The sequence below is a fragment of the Thalassophryne amazonica genome, chromosome 14, assembly GCF_902500255.1.
Source record: "Thalassophryne amazonica chromosome 14, fThaAma1.1, whole genome shotgun sequence".
NCBI classification, from domain to species: domain Eukaryota; kingdom Metazoa; phylum Chordata; class Actinopteri; order Batrachoidiformes; family Batrachoididae; genus Thalassophryne; species Thalassophryne amazonica.
This window is the reverse complement of record NC_047116.1, coordinates 97,498,384-97,517,507: the sequence shown is the minus strand read 5'-3', so window position 1 is coordinate 97,517,507 and position 19,124 is coordinate 97,498,384. Positions and strand designations below refer to the sequence as shown.

Here is a 19,124-nt window from a genome sequence, read left to right as displayed (position 1 = left end):
ACACACACAGATCAAAATACGCATTTGCAAATATTTTTGCGCGCACATAGATTGCTATATGCATTTGTGGATCTGTTTACACACACACACACACACACACACACACACACAGATCAAAATACGCATTTGCAAATACTTTTGCGCGCACACAGATTGCTATATGCATTTGTGGATCTGTTTACACACACACACACACACACACAGATCAAAATACGCATTTGCAAATACTTTTGCACGCACACAGATTGCTATATGCATTTGTGGATCTGTTTACACACACACACAGATCAAAATATGCATTTGCAAATACGTTTACGCGCACACAGATTGCTATATGCATTTGTGGATCTGTTTACACACACATCAAAATACGCATTTGCAAATACGTTTGCGCGCACACAGATTGCTATATGCATTTGTGGATCTGCTTACACACACACACAGATCAAAATACGCATTTGCAAATACTTTTGTGCACACACAGATTTCTAAATGCATTTGTGGATCTGTTTACACACACACACAGACAGAGATCAAAATACGCATTTGCAAATACTTTTGCGCACACACAGATTGCTATATGCATTTGTGGATCTGTTTACACACACACACACACACACACACAGATCAAAATACGCATTTGCAAATACTTTTGCGCACACACAGATTGCTATATGCATTTGTGGATCTGTTTACACACACACACACAGATCAAAATACGCATTTGCAAATACTTTTGCGCACACACAGATTGCTATATGCATTTGTGGATCTGTTTACACACACACAGATCAAAATACGCATTTGCAAAACTTTTGCGCACACACAGATTGCTATATGCATTTGTAGATCTGTTTACACACACACATGCACACAGATCAAAATATGCATTTGTGGATCTGTTTACACACACACAGATCAAAATACGCATTTGCAAATACTTTTGCGCACACACAGATTGCTATATGCATTTGTAGATCTGTTTATACACACACACACCAAATACGCATTTGCAAATACTTTTGCGCACACACAGATTGCTATATGCATTTGTGGATCTGTTTACACACACACACACACACACACACAGAGATCAAAATACGCATTTGCAAATATTTTTTGCACGCACATAGATTGCTATATGCATTTGTGGATCTGTTTACACACACACACACACACACACACACACACACACACACACACACACACACACACACAGATCAAAATACGCATTTGCAAATACTTTTGCGCGCACACAGATTGCTATATGCATTTGTGGATCTGTTTACACACACACACACACACAGATCAAAATACGCATTTGCAAATACTTTTGCACGCACACAGATTGCTATATGCATTTGTGGATCTGTTTACACCCACACACATATCAAAATACGCATTTGCAAATACTTTTGCGCGCACACAGGTTGCTATATGCATTTGTGGATCTGTTTACACACACACACAGATCAAAATACGCATTTGCAAATACTTTTGCGCGCACACAGATTGCTATATGCATTTGTGGATCTGTTTACACACACACACACACACACACACACACACACACACACACACACACAGATCAAAATACGCATTTGCAAATACTTTTGCGTGCACACAGATTGCTATATGCATTTGTGGATCTGTTTACACACACACACACACACACACACACACACACACACACACACAGATCAAAATACGCATTTGCAAATACTTTTGCGTGCACACAGATTGCTATATGCATTTGTGGATCTGTTTACACACACACACAGATCAAAATACGCATTTGCAAATACTTTTGCGCACACACAGATTGCTATATGCATTTGTGGATCTGTTTACACACACACACACACACACACACAGATCAAAATACGCATTTGCAAATACTTTTGCGCGCACACAGATTGCTATATGCATTTGTGGATCTGTTTACACACACACACACACACAGATCAAAATACGCATTTGCAAATACTTTTGCGCACACACAGATTGCTATATGCATTTGTGGATCTGTTTGCACACACACACACACAGATCAAAATACGCATTTGCAAATACTTCAGCTACAATAATGGTCCCATAATCCCTGCTCCAAGGGCCTATTTATATGAAATTGCATATTTAAATGGGGTGTGGCCAGGGAGGAGTTTGGTTCCACACTCAAATCCATGTTCAGGTGGATGTACAAATGCAACATGTGTGAATTCATGCCTATGCACACTTTGATACATCTGGATATTTTTGTGCTTACGTCTGATTCAGGGTTTTGGTGTACGCCATGTTTCAGTTGGAAATTCATGCAAGTCTTTGTATATGAGGCCCCAGATTGTTTAATAAAATCTTGGAAAGTGAGAGGACGCCTCAGGAGTGGAGATGGAAGTGTGCTGGTTCCTATTTTTAAGAACAAGGGTGATGTGCAGAGCTGCAGTAACTACAGAGGCCTAAAGTTGATCAGCCACAGCATGAAGTTATGGGAAAGAGTAGTAGGAGCTAGACTTAGAAAACAGATGAAGATCTGTGAGCAGCAATATGGTTTCATTCTGAGAAAGAGCACTACAGATGCAATGTTTGCTCTGAGAATACTGTTGGAGACTGTATTGAGAAGGTTAGAAGGAGTTACACAGTGTGTTTGTGGATTTAGCAAAAGCTTATGACAGGGTGCCAAGAGAAGAGCTGTGATATTGTATGAGCAAGTCTGGAGTGGCAGAGAAGTATGTTATGATAGTGCAGGACATGTACAAGAATAGTGTGACAGCAGTGAGATACGCAGTCGGAATGACAGACTCATTCAAAGTGGAGGTGGGATTACACCAAGGATCAGCTCTGAGTCCTTTCTTGTTTGCAGTGGTGATGGACAGGTTGACTCATGAGATCAGACAGGAGTCCCCATGGACTAGTTTGCTGACTTTTGCTGAGTGGTATTGATCCTGAAGGTGCTGCAGCAGTGAAGTGGTTGTTTTTGCGCTCTCACCATACAGTGTCGGCATCCTCAGTTTTTTTTGTTTTTTTTAATAGAATTTGAAGTTGTACACTTGAGTCTGCTTTGTTTGCTTTCTTTCTTTTTGGTTACGTTTTATGAATTTGACAAAGACTGTTTTTAGTCACTTGTACTACTCACATTGAAATCAAGTACAGCAACTATAGTTTAACATATTATTTTAAATAATTGGATGACTTGTTTTCAGTGTTTAAGTTTTTTTTGTTTTGTTTTGTTTTGTTTTTAATGAAAAGCTAAGTTATATTTGTCTCCACTTTTTTCCTGATCTGTTCTGAACTCTGATTTTTGGGGGGTTGGTGGCCAAGTGGTTTGTGCACTTGGTTTCGGTTCAGAAGGTTCCCTGGTCAAACCCCACACCTGCCACATTCTTCCATGTAATGTGGAGCAACGTCAGGAAGGGCATCCGGTGTAAATCCTGTGCCAATTCAGCGTGCAGATCCACCTCTGATTTGCTGTGGCGACCCAAGTGAAGAACAAGGAAGCAGCTGAACGGACTTTCTTTTTTTATCTTAACTGTGACTTTTGTGATCTTTGACACCCTTAGTGGTTGCCATCCAGAGCCCAGGTCGGTTCTATCATGTTGCTCATGTGGTTGTATCTGAGGAATCCCACCTGACTGGATTCACCCGTCATAGGTTTATGTGTCAGACACTTGAAATACAAGAACACACCACATGAAATACATTCACAGGAAATATCTTGTTGCATGAAGTTATCAGGTTTGACAGACAGAAACATCTGGGCACAATTGCAGGACTCAACACAGTAGCTCTGGTTAGTAAAAACATTTACTGAAGGATTCAGTGGGGTCCAGTTCACAGCAAGGCAGTCAAAGATGAGCAAACAGATCCAAAACATCAGGCGTAAGGCGTGGTCAGTACAAACAGGCAGGTGGTCGAAACACAACGTGGTAGCAGGACTTGGAAACATAGAACACAGAGCTGGAACCAAAGACACAAGGTGCAACAATCTGGCAGGGAACTAGTGCAACCAGTGGAGCTTAAATACACCCAGGTGATGAGCTGCAGATTAGAAATAGGTGTGTGGGAAGATCCAGAACAGGGTGTGGCCCAAACAGAGTGTGACGCCCAGCACCAAGAGAGATGGACAAGAGAGATAGGGACAGACAAAACCCAGCAAGAGAAAACACAGAGACAAAACAATCAAAACCTAAACTAAGCAGAACAAAACTAGAAACTAAACTAAACATGGCAAAACAAAACCACAGCAAAAATTCCAGATCATGACAGAATTTGATTGTCTCCGCCAGGAATTTAAAAAAGCACTGAAGAGCGTCATGCATTTGTCATCATCCTGCCAGTCTGTCTCTTTTTCTTTGACCATCTTCTTACTCTCTGTCTTCCAGTGGAGGGCACCATGAAGAGAGCTAAGATCATCAGGAACACTCACATCACACCACCTGGCAGTAAAATGGTGCTGATGTCACAGGTTGTCAAGCAAACACTGGCGAAAAGCTCCGACAAACTGACTGGAGCCAACATCAAAATCCACCGATGCTCTGAAGCCTTCATCTACCTGCTGTCCCCCCTCAGGTTGGTTTCTGATCCACTTCAAACTCTGAGACACAATCATCACCTCGAGCGCATCCTGTCAGAAACCACAAGTCCAGTCTGTCGTCCTCATCAGCTCACTTGTTTCCTCAACTACTTTGTAAAGTTACACACTTTGGCCATGAGGTCAGAAGATTTTCTGTGTGTTTGAGGAAAGGAAGAAGAGCTTTCATTTCTGCTTTTCTGGAAGAAGAGCAGAAAAGGATAACATTTACACATTGTAAACTTTATCCTTTTCTACTCTTCTCCCAGACTTGTTCTTGTTATTCAAGTCCTTTCTTGTTTTGCGGTGGTGATGGACAGGTTGAGGAACGAGATCAGGCAGGAGTCTCCATAGACTATGATGTTTGCAGATGATATTGTGATCTGTAGTGCAAAAAGGTTGAAATGAGCCTGGAGATGTGGAGATGCACTCTGGAGAGAAGGGGAATGAAAGTCAGCAGGAGCAAGACTGAGTACATGTGTGACAGGAGAAGAGGGAGGCCAAAGAGGAGGTTTATGGATGTGCTGAGGGAGGACATGGAGAAGGTTGGTGAGACAGAGAAAGATGCAGAGGACAGGGTGAGATGGAAACAATTGAGCTGAAGTAGTGTCCCCTAACGGGAGCAGCTGAAAGAAGATCATCTTGTTGAAGCTTCTTTCAGCTCCACAAAGACTATAACAACACTTGTGGTGCAGTCCTGGTGGGACTCCCATCAAAGGGCAGTCTGTGTGCAGTCTGAGTGCAATCCCACAGCAATCTACATATTCATATGGCATCATAACAGCATTTGGTCGGGGAAACCCTGAAATAGATCGGGCCATCAGATCCTGCCGGCATGTCCTGCTTCTGTCACGTACGTGCACCTCCACTGGATCCCATTGAAGGAGAGCAAAGGATATGTTGATATGCAGCATGTATGTGGCACACATCCTTCATGTGAAGTGGATGCGAACATTGACTAATCAAACTGAAAGCACCATCTGTCACTGCGAGTCAATGCATCGTGTGTGTCAGAGGCTCAGTGTGGCGCCCGCAGTGCAGCTGAGCGGAATGTCACCCCTGTAATACACATTTACCATCTAACTCTGTCAGAGGAATAATGGTGGAACTGTTTCGCCAGCCCGTGACACCATAAATATACATGTGTACTCGCCTCCGGTACGGCCCCAGGTGCATTTCACAGTGCAGGGAGGACAAGGGCTAGGGAAACCCCTCTCGCCCCGGCTGCGCCGTGGGCCGACACCATCGGCTCACAAATGCCTCGTCCACCACAGCATAAATATATCACGTTAAGTGTTGTTCTGCTGTGCGCCAAGCGTTGGTGATCCAACTGGTCAATGTGGCGCACAGCTCCTCCATGTTCCATGTGCTCATCACACCGCAGTGGCCGTACTGTGTCTGTGAGCACAGTGCTGACAAACTGTCATATGTAGGACACACATGTCCATCCTGCCACCGCTACGTCCTGCTCAGAGGTCAGTGTGCATGATGGAGCGAGTGGATGAGTGAATTGTGAGTGAGTGAGTGAGTGACAGCACTTGAGCGCATCTGTCCAGCAGTCTGAGCACTTTATGATTCTGGTGCAGTTTGACAGCAGTCTGTGTCTCCGTACTTTGGCCGAGAGCGTTTGGGCTGCGGTCGTGCACGACTCAGTCAGGACTGGATCCGCCCACATTCTACGTGGTCATCTGGCAGTCGTATGTGGCTGTCCGACTGTCTGTCCCTCCGACTGTGCCTCGAGGTTTCGGTATTTTTCCCATTCCGGCTGATTCTGCTTGATTCCTGCACATTCTTGCTATGTGTGACGGGGGTCTTAATTACAACTGCTTTAACTCTGTTTTCGGTGTTAATATGGAGTTACTGCTGTCATGGTGACTTTAGACCAAAGTCCTTGGTCATTGGATTTAATTCTCAGTATTTAAAGGTGTTTAATTGCTCAGAAATCCTCGGCAGGAGTCAGAGTTCAGAGCAGCAAAAAAGGAGAGCAGTCCAGCAGTTTGTCCAAGTTACAGCAGAAAGCTACAGATCTAAGGCAGGGTTAGATCTGTAGCTTTCCACACCTACAGACCAACCCTTAGACATTGTGAATTTACACCATTGTAATATCTGTTGGTGTCAGCGTTCAGGGTCATGTTGAGCTTGTCCAAACCGGCCTCAAGCTCTCAGCTCAGAGCTTTTTATTTTTTAATATATTTGGTTTCTCATTTCTTAGCTCTTTTTTGTGGTATTTTTAAAAAATTATATATATTTCTTCTCAAATACATGCTTTTGGTTTGCATATGGTGGTGTAAAATAATAATAATAATAATAATGACTTGGAGTTATGAAGCACTTTACAAGTTGTGTCATTCATTCATTCACACACATTGGTGGTGGTAAACTAATGTAGGCACAGCTGCCCCGGGGCAAACTGATGGAAGTGTGGCTGCCGTTCTGCGCCTACGACCACCACCTCATTCATACACAAGCAAGGTGGGTTAAGTTTCTTTCCCAAGGACACAACGGCAATATGCAGATTTTTGACTGGTTGGGTTCAAACCACCGACCCTTCGGTCATAAGACGGCTCGGTCTACCAACAGAGCTGTTGCCCCCCGTTTGTGTACACTATTAAGTATCTTCGTGCATCTTGTGATAGGCGCTGACAGTATGACTTCACACAACAGAATCATCACTGGCATCTGCAGATTAACATGTTTGTTTTAGTGCATCGCCTGTCTCACTGAAAAATGATACCGCACCGTCAGTGAAGCCGTTAGCATGTTCAGCGGTGAGTCAGTCCCTTAGTTTTGGTCACATTTCATAGAAGTGGCTCATATAATAACAGCTGGCTTCATTTATTATTAAATCCATGACAGCTAAAATGTGCAGGCTGAGGAGGGACGAAACGTTAAACGACACAAAACTGAAACATTAACTGCTGCAAATGCTGAAGATCAGCTGACGTATGGCTCAAATGACACCAGTAATGAATGTGTGAGTGCAGTGAGACTGATGGAAGAGCCGCCATTCACACGCTTGTTACTCAACCCTTCCTGTGTTCCCTGAACACCTTCAAATCCACAGTTTGTCCTCAGAGCAGCTTCTCCTGGACAGCAGCAGTTTTATTTCACGTGTGATCCCAGGGCCTCATCGCCAACAGATCCTTACACGGCGCAGGGTTCAGGGTGGGCCGGCTCCAACAAAATAAGTATTTAAAAAGAGCAGCACAAATTGTAACACAGGCCCCAGCAGCCCCCGTGCCAGTGGTCCGTTGGTTTATGGTTTCATAGCAGAGGTGATGGTGAAGTCAGTCTGCGGTGGATTGACCCTGGTCTTCAAAAGGAACCTTCCTCTAGACTCCATCAATAAATGGACTGTATTTATGAAACACTTTCAAAGTGCTTTACAGTGATGACTCACACACACACACACTGATGTCAGGGTCCTGCCATGTGAGTGAGTCATCACTGAGTCTTTTGGACTCCAAGTTGTTTAAATGCTCCAAATTCTCTTTCAGGTCCATCAGCATGGACAAGTGTCGTGACAGCACGGTGGTTCTGGGTCCTGTTGAGACATTCGTCCACATCCACAGCTGCCAGAATGTGCGGGTGGTGTGTGTAGCGGGCCGTGTCACTGTCGGCGCATCCTCGCACTGCACTGTCCACGCGTTGACACCCACACACCCTGTGCTCCTACCTGGAAACACTGGAATCACTCTGGGACCCTTCCACACTTTCTACCCTTCGCTGGAGGACCACATGGCCAGTGTGGGTCTGGCTGTGGTGCCCAATGTCTGGGACCAGCCTTTGCTGTTGGGGTTAGAAGGTCTTAATGCATCATCCAACCCAGACTCTGCCTGTTACCGTCTGCTCCCCCCCGCTGAGTGCCACGCTCTAGTTGTGCCTTTTCAGATGGAGGGGGACACATGTGAGGTACCAGGTGGACTTCCTCCGGCTTACCAGGTGGCACAAGATGACAAGCAGAAGAGGATCCAGAACTGGCAGAAGACTGTGATGAAGGCCAAGCTGAACAAGTGAGTAGGAATCAAGGAACTTCTTCACTCTATCATCAAAAGTGGTCATACCTTTAAAATCTGTTTAACAACAGGTCAGTTTTCCTCCAGTGGCTTTGCACAAAGGACACTAGTGAGGGAAGCCAACAAGACACACGTCACAAGTCTGAAGGACTTAAAAATGGTTGTGATGGGAGAGACTCTGCACTAAATGACTTTTGTCTGTTGCTTCAGAGTTCAAGTCCCATCACAGCCACTGAAGCTCAAACTCCTTCAGACTTGTAATTGGTGCCTTGGTGGCTTCCTTCACTCCTCTCCTTTATGTATGCTCACTCAGTTTTTGAGAACAGCCTGCTCTAGACAAATGTAACATATTGTTATTGATTTTACTGAACTCCAAGAGACCAAAAACACTTAAACTTCCTGGTTTACCTGAACTAATGAGGGACTAAAACACACCTGGACAAGAAACGACTTGCCAGCTGTTCACATGATGTGGATTTTCTCTGCATTGAACCTTTAGTCTGTTCATTGTGTCATATCTCATTTCTTATTTCTACTCCTTGTGAAGGGAGCAGCGGAATCAGTTCCAGGACTTGGTCCAGGAAAAATTCCATGAGTGGCTTCTGGAAACTGGGCACAGAGGAGAACTAGACAGCCTGTTCTCACTGACCGTAACCTCTGTGAAGGGTTCCAACAGGCCCGCTGCAGACTGCACAAGTTCAAGAGCCTTTGTGAAAACTTCCAACGGGCCCACTGCAGACTCTTCCCTGAGTTGAAGAACCTTTGTGGAGTTCCAGTGGACCAGTTGTCCAGGGTCCAGACAGACGTCCAGTCCAGGGTCGACACAAACACATTCACACCTTTGAAGCCGGAGCGCCCGGAGCGGACCCACGCAAACATGGGGAGAAGGTACAAACTTCACACAGAAAACCACCTGAGTGGCAAAAACGTTTCAGTCCAGTCACCTCGATGAAACATCCAGAAGCTTCATGAATCACTGCTTCAGCATCTGTGCCAGCGCTCAGACTTTAAAACACGGCTCATGGATGAAACGTTAAAGGAACGTAAAGTTTGCTTTAGCTCACTGAAACCTTGTGAATTAAAAACAATAAAAGTATATCAAAGTCTATTAAAGCAACTTAAAAAACATTTTCAGGTTTTTCTGTTTTTTTACTTTAGTTTTGGTTCCTGAAGGTTCACTCACACTAAATGTTTCTACTTCTGGGGAATCATCTGAATTCTTTCTAGAACAGGCTCATTTTATTAAAATGCTGCTTTACAGAAAATAAAGTGTCAAAGTTGATTTATTTGGGACGAAGGGGTTTTTTTTTTTTTTTTTTATACACATGAAGACATTAGAGGACACCTCAGCCCTCTGAACCGGCTCCGGTGGTTCTGCCCGTTTCACTGTCCAAGTGCTTCAGAACAGTTCTGCCACCAAACCGACTCCTTGAGACACAAATGTCACCTTGAGTTGTTAATTATTATTTAAGCCGATGTATTTTTTATCTTGTTGTGTGGAACCTGCGCTGGAGAACCTGTTCAAACTTAAGGTTCTGTTTCCAGAACCACTGGACCCTCTGATACTCCTGACTGTAAAAAATGTCTGACTTAAAGCCTCAGTTCACATCACGGCTTGTTTTTACCACCGAACTCAAAGTCAAACGTACTAAAGCCTGTTTTCAAACTTTTATCAGACATCACATTTGGAGCCCAAGTCATTTTTTTGTGTTAAATGTGTCAAACAAAGACAGAACCAAACTGATTTATTAAAAAAAAATTGCTTAAAGTCTTTCAGGGACTGTCAGTCATAGGCTTCAGGTCACTCAGTTGTCAGGTCTGTGGCCTCAGGTCAGTCACAAGCCTTGTGTCAGTCACAGGTTTCAGATTTGGAACCTGGCAGCAGATCAGGTTTCCTGTAAAAATAGGTGAGAGGATGCCTCCTATTGGCAACACTGAGATATTCCAAACAAGATTTTTACTAAGTAATGGCCGTTACGGCTCAAATTAACATGTGTCTTTCACAGAAATAATATTTTTAAAATGAAATAAATGACATGAAATGTGAGTGTATATTTTCTCGGGGACAGTTGTGTCATCGGTCAGGACAGAGCAGCTCCTGTCACAGCCACAGCGGGTCAGGGGGTAGGTCTGGAGGACCCTTGGTGCTCTCCAGGAGGATGAGGATCCAGACGGCTTTCCTTGATCCTCTTCATGATGCCCCAGTTACTCCCATGATGCTCAAAGTGTGGAGCTCTGCCTCTGTTCTGCACGTCACTCAACCACAACGTCCATCAATTTATTAGCGATCCTGAAAGATCTCATGATGTCCAACCGACTGAATCAGTGCTTCATGAACATTAACACAGGCTGCAGAAACATTCTGGTGATACACCGAGCAAGATGACGAGGGCCTGAAACCAGACTGCTCTGGTAGCTGATTGATACGGAACCCTGAGTGTGACCCCTGCACCCTCACCCGCTCCACAGAGCAGAGCAAAACTCCTGGATTTCTTGGAATCCAGGTGACCACACTTTACAGTGTGGAAGGGGTCCATTCTCCCAGTATGTTGGGATGATACCCATCTCCCAGATACCCATACCTAGAGAGCAAGATCTCCACCTGCCTGAAGGTGTTCAACTTTGCAGCTTTTTCGACCCACAGCTGTTTCAACACCTTTGGTTTGCAGCCAGCTAGTTTGGTCATAAGAACCCCGGCAATGAAGAAAGCCAACATCCTGGTAAGAGGATCGATACCAATGCTCAAAGTAACCAGCTCAACGTGACAGTACAGCACATATTTATTTATACCCCGTGACAGTACGTGTTTGTACAGTAGTGTTCAGAATAATAGTAGTGCTATGTGACTAAAAAGATTAATCCAGGTTTTGAGTATATTTCTTATTGTTACATGGGAAACAAGGTACCAGTAGATTCAGTAGATTCTCACAAATCCAACAAGACCAAGCATTCATGATATGCACACTCTTAAGGCTATGAAATTGGGCTGTTAGTAAAAAAAAAAAAAAGTAGAAAAGGGGGTGTTCACAATAATAGTAGTGTGGCATTCAGTCAGCGAGTTTGTCAGTTTTGTGGAACAAACAGGTGTGAATCAGGTGTCCCCTATTTAAGGATGAAGCCAGCACCTGTTGAACATGCTTTTCTCTTTGAAAGCCTGAGGAAAATGGGACGTTCAAGACATTGTTCAGAAGAACAGCGTAGTTTGATTAAAAAGAAAAAAGGAAAACTTATATGCAGGTGCAAAAAATTATAGGCTGTTCATCTACAATGATCTCCAATGCTTTAAAATGGACAAAAAAAAAAAAAAAAAAAACCAGAGACGCGTGGAAGAAAACGGAAAACAACCATCAAAATGGATAGAAGAATAACCAGAATGGCAAAGGTTCACCCATTGATCAGCTCCAGGATGATCAAAGACAGTCTAGAGTTACCTGTAAGTGCTGTGACAGTTAGAAGACGCCTGTGTGAAGCTAATTTATTTGCAAGAATCCTCCACAAAGTCCCTCTGTTAAATAAAAGACATGTGCAGAAGAGGTTACAATTTGCCAAAGAACACATCAACTGGCCTAAAGAGAAATGGAGGAATAGTTTGTGGACTGATGAGAGTAAAATTGTTCTTTTTGGGTCCAAGGGCCACAGACAGTTTGTGAGACGACCCCCAAACTCTGAATTCAAGCCACAGTTCACAGTGAAGACAGTGAAGCATGGTGGTGCAAGCATCATGATATGGGCATGTTTCTCCTACTATGGTGTTGGGCCTATATATCACATACCAGGTATCATGGATCAGTTTGGATATGTCAAAATACTTGAAGAGGTCATGTTGCCTTATGCTGAAGAGGTCATGCCCTTGAAATGGGTGTTTCAACAAGACAATGACCCCAAGCACACTAGTAAACCAGCAAAATCTCGGTTCCAAACCAACAAAATTAACGCCTCGCAGATGTGAAGAAATCATGAAAAACTGTGGTTATACAACTAAATACTAGTTTAGTGATTCACAGGATTGTTAAAAAAAAGCAGTTTGAACATAATAGTTTTGAGTTTGTAGCATCAACAGCAGATGCTACTATTATTGTGAACACCCCCTTTTCTGCTTTTTTTTACTAATAGCCCAATTTCATAGCCTTAAGAGTGTGCATATCATGAATGCTTGGTCTTGTTGGATTTGTGAGAATCTACTGAATCTACTGGTACCTTGTTTCCCATGTAACAATAAGAAATATACTCAAAACCTGGATTAATCTGTTTAGTCACATAGCACTACTATTATTCTGAACACTACTGTACCTCCAATATGCTGCGCATCCAGAAAGTATTCACAGCTCTTCACTTTTGTCCCCTCAAAATTCTACTCACAACACCCCATAATGACAACATGAAATGTTTTTGTTTTTGCATATGTATGACAAAAAGGTCACATTGGATGCCAGGAAGCACATATCAGATACCCGTGGGATTGGATGTTGTGTGAGATCCAGGTGAGTTGCTCGCTGGTGTATTTTTATTGCTGATTATTAGTGACAGTTTCTCTGTCATGTGACCACTAATTATTACCGCATGTGCAGGGACAGACTCACAATCATGTTAAATAATGTGTGACATGTCCTTTAAATACTAAGTAACTGAAGAAAGAAGCAGAGAGCAACTCACCTGGATATCAAACAACGTCCAGTCCCACGGGTGCCTGATACCTGCGTCTCTGTCAATGTTCCTGTGTCCAAATCACCAGTTTTGTCCATTTCTATTGTCTTTCCACAGATTTTGACTCATTTTATTTGGCTGCAGTTTGGCGGAATTAAAAAAAAAATTTTTTTTTTTTAGTTTGACCACTTTATGGAAATTCGCGCCCATTTACTGTAGTAGTACTGTAGTAGTAGTACTGTATATGATTGTCATAAAATGTTTTTATGACATCTAACATCCGCCTTCAAAACATTTATGCTTCATTCATAACAATGGCAAAAATTTAAAAATGCGTAAAGACACAAAAATGCACAATTCTCACATGCCTGCATTGTCATTATGGGGTATTGTGTGTAGAACTTTGAGGACAAAAATTAATTTCATCCATTTTGTAATAAGGCTGTAACATAACAGAATGTGGAAAAAGTGCTGTGATTACTTTCTGGATGCTCTGTACCGTGGACCTTGCAGAGCCTGCAGAGATATGGTCTGACCAGAACAGAATCATTTGTATAAACAAAATTAGTGCTAGTAGTACACTGATTCTTTCATTTTTAACAATAGATAAAGCATTGTGCTCGTCCTCGGAATTTGTGGTTCAGAAGACAAAATGATTATGGAATCCTGCATTCTGGACTCGTCCAAGCAGCTGCAGCCTGGTAGGGCAGTTGGTGAAGCTGGCAGGTGGTGGGGGGGCGCTGAACCCAGCCAGCAGAGAGGGGTCACTGGACGCGTACCATGCCTGGCCATTATGCTGTAATCCTGCCTCGCTCTTCTGGAAAAACTGAATAGCGCCGGAATCACTGACTCAATTTTTGGATCTCAGTTTCATGACAAAGCGATTGTTGGTCTTTTACCTGCACTGCTGCCATTTATAAACAGGGATATAAAGGGACCTGTGAGGGGCCAGCGGGCACCAAGGCCTCAGGGGACCATCAACATCCAACAGCTTCAACAATATCTTACATCCAAAATGGGCAGGGTGAGTATGATGGCTGCCACCTCTGCGGGCACACACGGGTAACTTCTGGCATTCAGACGGTGAACTACTGGTGCCTCTGGCTCTGCTCCTTAGTGGGCTTATTTCACTCAGAGCGTGGGTTCGAGTCCAAAACCCTAAAACGTACGGTGACTTGACCTCACCATTTGAAGCCTTGGCTCCACTGGTTCCGCTCTTTCGAGTGTCAGAGGAAGCTGTTTGTGTTCACACTGGCACCTGGTCTTTTCTAGATCGTCTTTTATGAGGACAAGAACTTCCAGGGCCGTCGCTATGAGTGTGACAGCGACTGCTCAGATTTTCACACCTACCTGAGTCGCTGCAACTCCATCCGCGTGGAGAGCGGCGCCTGGGTGGTGTACGAGAGGCCGAACTACATGGGCTACCAGTATGTGCTGACCAGGGGTGAGTACCCGGAGTACCAGCGCTGGATGGGCCTCAATGACCGCCTGAGCTCCTGCAAGACGATCCACTTTGTAAGTCGTCTCTCGTCTTTTCACCCAGTGTCTCTACGAAACAAACCGGACTTCCATGTGGGTTTGTTTGCTGATTTTTCTTCAAGTCAGTGGATCATAGAAACTTTCCATAAATTCATCACAGCAATAAATTAAAACGTAGCTGCAAGCACCTTTTGTACAATTCGACCGGTAAACAATGTACATATAATAGCATTTAAATCTAATAAAATCTTTGCGTTTTGTTGCGTGTTGCTGGTAGGGTTTACCACAGCTGTTCCCAAGTGAAGTCCACCTGGAAGAAGAAAAGGTCGCAGTTCCTTGACTGGCCACTTGAGTCTGGCTCCAAAAGCAAGCAGTTTCTCATAGAATCCTACGCAAAAATACTTTAGAGCAGAAATATTTTACAGCCTGGGACCAAAAACAGTTTGGTTCTCTATAGATGGTTTCCTCCTCCCTGACAACTGTACGAGGGAGGAGTCAAGTGTTTCTAACTTCTGAGATGGAGACCTTTTACAATAACCGATAATAACATGAATGGCTGAGGGTTAGGGACACTTCCGTTCTGCACGGTGTTACGAGGCTTTCACTGAATACTAATTAAAAATAATATAATAGCTTTGTGGATCCTTGTCATTTGATTGGTGCTTTGGATGTCACGTGCCATGGATTATTTGTCCCATTGTTGCATAGTGCAGTTTGGTTCCATACGTTTGGTACCATTTGCACGCTTAGCTTATGCTGTGGCGATCCAGCACAGGAGCAGCCAAAAGAAAAAGAGCATGCTTCCACCACCACCAGTGCTGTCCCGCTACCTTGAGCATGTGCGCACGCTCACACAAGCGGGACGGCACTTAGCTTTAAAACAAACATGGTGGAGTTTGTGATGCTGACGGACAACAATCTGAAAAAGCTAACTGACAGTGCTAATTCTTTGAACACACACGTGCAAAATCCACTCCACTATAAGCTGTCTGGAGGCATGAAGAGCTGAAAAGCCAACATGATTTTTCACACGACTGAGGAAGCACACAGTCTTTTTTCTTTTAATGGAAGTATGTCGGTGCACAGCATCACCGGACTACACATCACAATTTGGACTCCTATTTAAAGTTCATGTTGGACTTTATCAGCAGTGAAACACCAAAATGTAAGTCTCTTTTCTGTTGTTCATAAATGAATAAAACAGTGATTCTCAACCGGGGTGCCGTGGGTATTTTTCAGATTCGCGATTACCATGAATTATTTATTTTATCCATAAAGCATAAAACGACTCAGAATCTGATGTCAAACGTGCTGCAGCCTCGCTCTCGTCTTAAGGCGGGACAATAACAAGGAGGCTGACGGCCGATTAAAACAGTGCCGTCTCCTTCAAAAGCCGTCTAAAATGCGGAGCTGTCGGTGTGTGTGTCTGTGCCTGTGTGCGCGCGCGGAGTTAACAGGCTGCAGACTGCGAGGGGAGGGGGAGGGTGAGGCAGGGGAGGGGGTGGGTGAGGGAGATTCCTGAATGCAGGGGCGACACGTTCAGTGCGCAGCGAGCGCGGAGCAGAGAGAGGATTTTAACCCGAGTGAACGTTAACAAAACGGAAACATGAAGCTGCCTTTACTTCTCTCTGAACTTTCTCTAAAGGTGTGATTCTGCCGTTACCGTCCTGTTCTCACCATGTGCGCGTCGTATGCTGAATTTATGAGATCATGAGATGAAATAAACGGTCAAATATCTTTAAAAACATATTTAAAAAATGAGAATATATGAATGAACTGAGCCACAAAAAAAAAAACAATGTTCAGACGCACAGATCACAAAAAGCAGGTGAGAACTCTGAACTTTAACAGCTGTTATTTTCCAAAGGTATTTATTTGTTCAATCTTGAGCTTAATGCAGTGTTTAAGCACAAAACGTAACTGATAAGGAGAAACAATTTCAGAAATGCAACAGAAACAGCCACAAATCAGAAAAAGTTGGGACTGTATGTAAAATGAAGATAAAAATAAAAATGTTGCACCATTCCCAGTTTCTCCACTCACAGAAGCCAAATGTTCTTCTAGAGTTATGTAATTATACTACAATAGTAGAATATAAAGAAGGGGAAAAAAGAAAAACAAAAACAGACAATATATTCGTCAATCGCAATTATTTGTCTGACAATTAATCGTCTCCAGAAATTTCTAATCGTGACAGCCCTACTTGAGATCAGAGCGCAAAATGCTTGAGGATTTTCGAAATGCGGTGTTTTCTGTATTGATTTTCTATTGCGATAATTGGGTTCTGCGCAAAACCAAAGGTAATAGCATTATAATATTATTTTGGTTGGTGGTGTGCCGCAGGATTTTGTAAATACAAAAAGGGTGCCGCGACTCAAAAAAGGTTGAAAATCACTGGAATAAAATATCAAATGACAAGGATCTATTTTAGCCATTATATAAAACAAATGACTGTTTTTACATTCTTTCAATGGAACAAATATTTCAGGTGAGGCGTTCCAGCTTTCACCTCATGAAATATTTGTTCCATTGAACTCAAACATTCATTATTCGTATACCATTTATTTTTATTTTTTTAATTTGCAATTGTCAGGAAGAGCATTCAGCATAAAACCTGTGCCAAATCTACACACAGGTCCATGTCAGATCTGCTGTGGAAAACAGGAATAAACCCTACTCCTCGTGTCCTGAGACTTTTGAAAGATTGATTGAAGACATTTTAAGAGTAATTATGGCCTTGATTTTTAGATGAACCAATCTGATGCCCTTTAAGACTTTCTAAGGATCCGTAGGGCTCCTGCGTGTTCTGATTTGTAGGACAGCGACTTGTCAAGCTGCCCACTGTGGTGCACCGAGGGGTGCCAGTCTGCAGCCTGCGGCCCGATTTTCAGTACCACTGGGCCTGAACAGTTAGTTTTCATCACAAAACATCCCACAAGGAGCACATTTTTATTTTAAGAAAGCACTGGGATGATTTTTTTTTTTTCCAGCACCCTCTTGGTGCTTTCTGACAGACTTAATGCACATTAAAAATAAAAAAGACGGTAGACAGACATCTCCGATGAATGTTCTCCTTCTTCAGTGTTGAGACATCTCACAGCTGCAGGAACGTGGCTGTTTTGAGGACGATTAGAAACTCTGCATTTTATGTTGGGAAACACTTTGTATACATGGTTGGAGTTCCATTTTATAAAACTCGTGCAGTGCCCGTAGGAAGTTTGTATTCCTATAAAAAAAAAAATTGGGAGCTTCAGTAGATTTCTCATGGATGGTCGTATTGTGTTTGAAGGTGGGAGGTGCAAAGAGGTGTACTTCCATGATATTATTATTTGAAATTAGCATTTCATATAATTTAAAAAAAGAAATCAGTTTTATTATCAATTATATGACAATAAAAGGATAATTATTAAACAGGCTATTGGAAGAGACTCAGATAAAATTAAACAGAACATTTAGAATATTTGAAACAGACTCCACCTCCTGAACAGTTTATTTCAACCTGAACTCACAGCAAATAAGATTTTATTCAGTTTATGTACTTACTGAAACATTGTACAAATAGTGGGAAATTTGTTGGCGTTTTAGCTAATGATTTTAGCTAATGCCTCAGTGTTATCAAGTTAAACTCAGTCACTATGTGCTGGGATTAAACGTTTTACTGTGAAAGGGTCTGAGCAACGTAAACTATCTGATGATATCTAACTTTTCTACCAGTAACATCAGCGAGCTGCGCCATCTTGGAAATATGAATGTTACAATGCCAATCAAAATAAAGGTTCTGAAAATTGAGTCCCAAAATTTTCATAATAAAGGAAGAACATCATGGTGCCATGCACAAGCCATATCCGAAAGCTGCCCCCCACGTGCACACACGCAGGTGTCTTGGTTTATAGATAGATTCTAATACTCTGTATGATTGACAGAGCCAATGAGCACTAACACCAAATATCAGGCCTGAAAAACAAACTCTGTATCCTGTTTCTCTTCCTTCACCCGCCTGTTAAACACCTGTCCGTCATCCTAACTCCTCCTCCTCCTCGCAGACCAGCGGGACCCTGTACAAGATGCAGCTGTATGAAAAGTCTGACTTTGGCGGACAGGCCTGCGAGGCCACGGACGACTGCCCCTCACTCCTGGACAAGATCCGCTGGAGGGAGGTGAACTCCTGTAAGGTCTACGACGGCTGGTGGGTCTTCTATGAGCACCCAAACTACCGCGGACGCCAGTACTTCCTGGAGAAGGGAGAGTACCGTAAACCCGGGGACTGGGGCGCCCTCAGTCCCGCGGTCCAGTCCTTCAGGCGCTTCATGGAATGATTCTCACCCCGACATAAAGGCACTGGGAGACGAGTCTGTGCTTCATGTCCAGTGTCCACTGAGTGACTGAGTCTCAAATAAAACCCTCCTCAGAAAGCACGA

At 43.2% G+C, this 19,124-nt stretch overlaps 2 protein-coding genes across 4 annotated transcripts in view; both read left to right on the top strand.

Annotated features, from left to right (window-relative positions):
- tbccd1 (TBCC domain containing 1) overlaps positions 1–9,680 on the top strand; it is a 40,885-nt gene extending 31,205 nt beyond the window's left edge. Inside the window, exons 7-9 of one of the 3 annotated variants that reach the window (XM_034186571.1) lie at positions 4,380–4,566; positions 8,065–8,580; positions 9,131–9,680. In XM_034186571.1, coding sequence (XP_034042462.1) covers positions 4,380–4,566; positions 8,065–8,580; positions 9,131–9,338 — 911 coding nt within the window. In that variant the 3' untranslated portion in view covers positions 9,339–9,680. The remainder of the gene's footprint in view (positions 1–4,379; positions 4,567–8,064; positions 8,581–9,130) is intronic. The other 2 variants (XM_034186572.1, XM_034186573.1) reach the window with 2 other exon arrangements.
- A 4,544-nt stretch (positions 9,681–14,224) lies between these two features.
- On the top strand, positions 14,225–19,121 carry crygs2 (crystallin, gamma S2). The gene is made up of 3 exons (XM_034186577.1): positions 14,225–14,251; positions 14,500–14,742; positions 18,750–19,121. Exons 1-3 carry the CDS (start codon positions 14,243–14,245, stop codon positions 19,020–19,022), a joined length of 525 nt encoding a protein of 174 aa, XP_034042468.1. The 5' UTR covers positions 14,225–14,242; the 3' UTR covers positions 19,023–19,121.
- The last annotated feature ends 3 nt before the right edge of the window (positions 19,122–19,124 follow it).

Coding starts and splice junctions, on each gene's coding strand:
- crygs2 (XM_034186577.1), top strand. Junction 14,743..18,749: donor CCTGCAAGACGATCCACTTT/GTAAGTCGTCTC, acceptor TCCTCCTCGCAG/ACCAGCGGGACCCTGTACAA.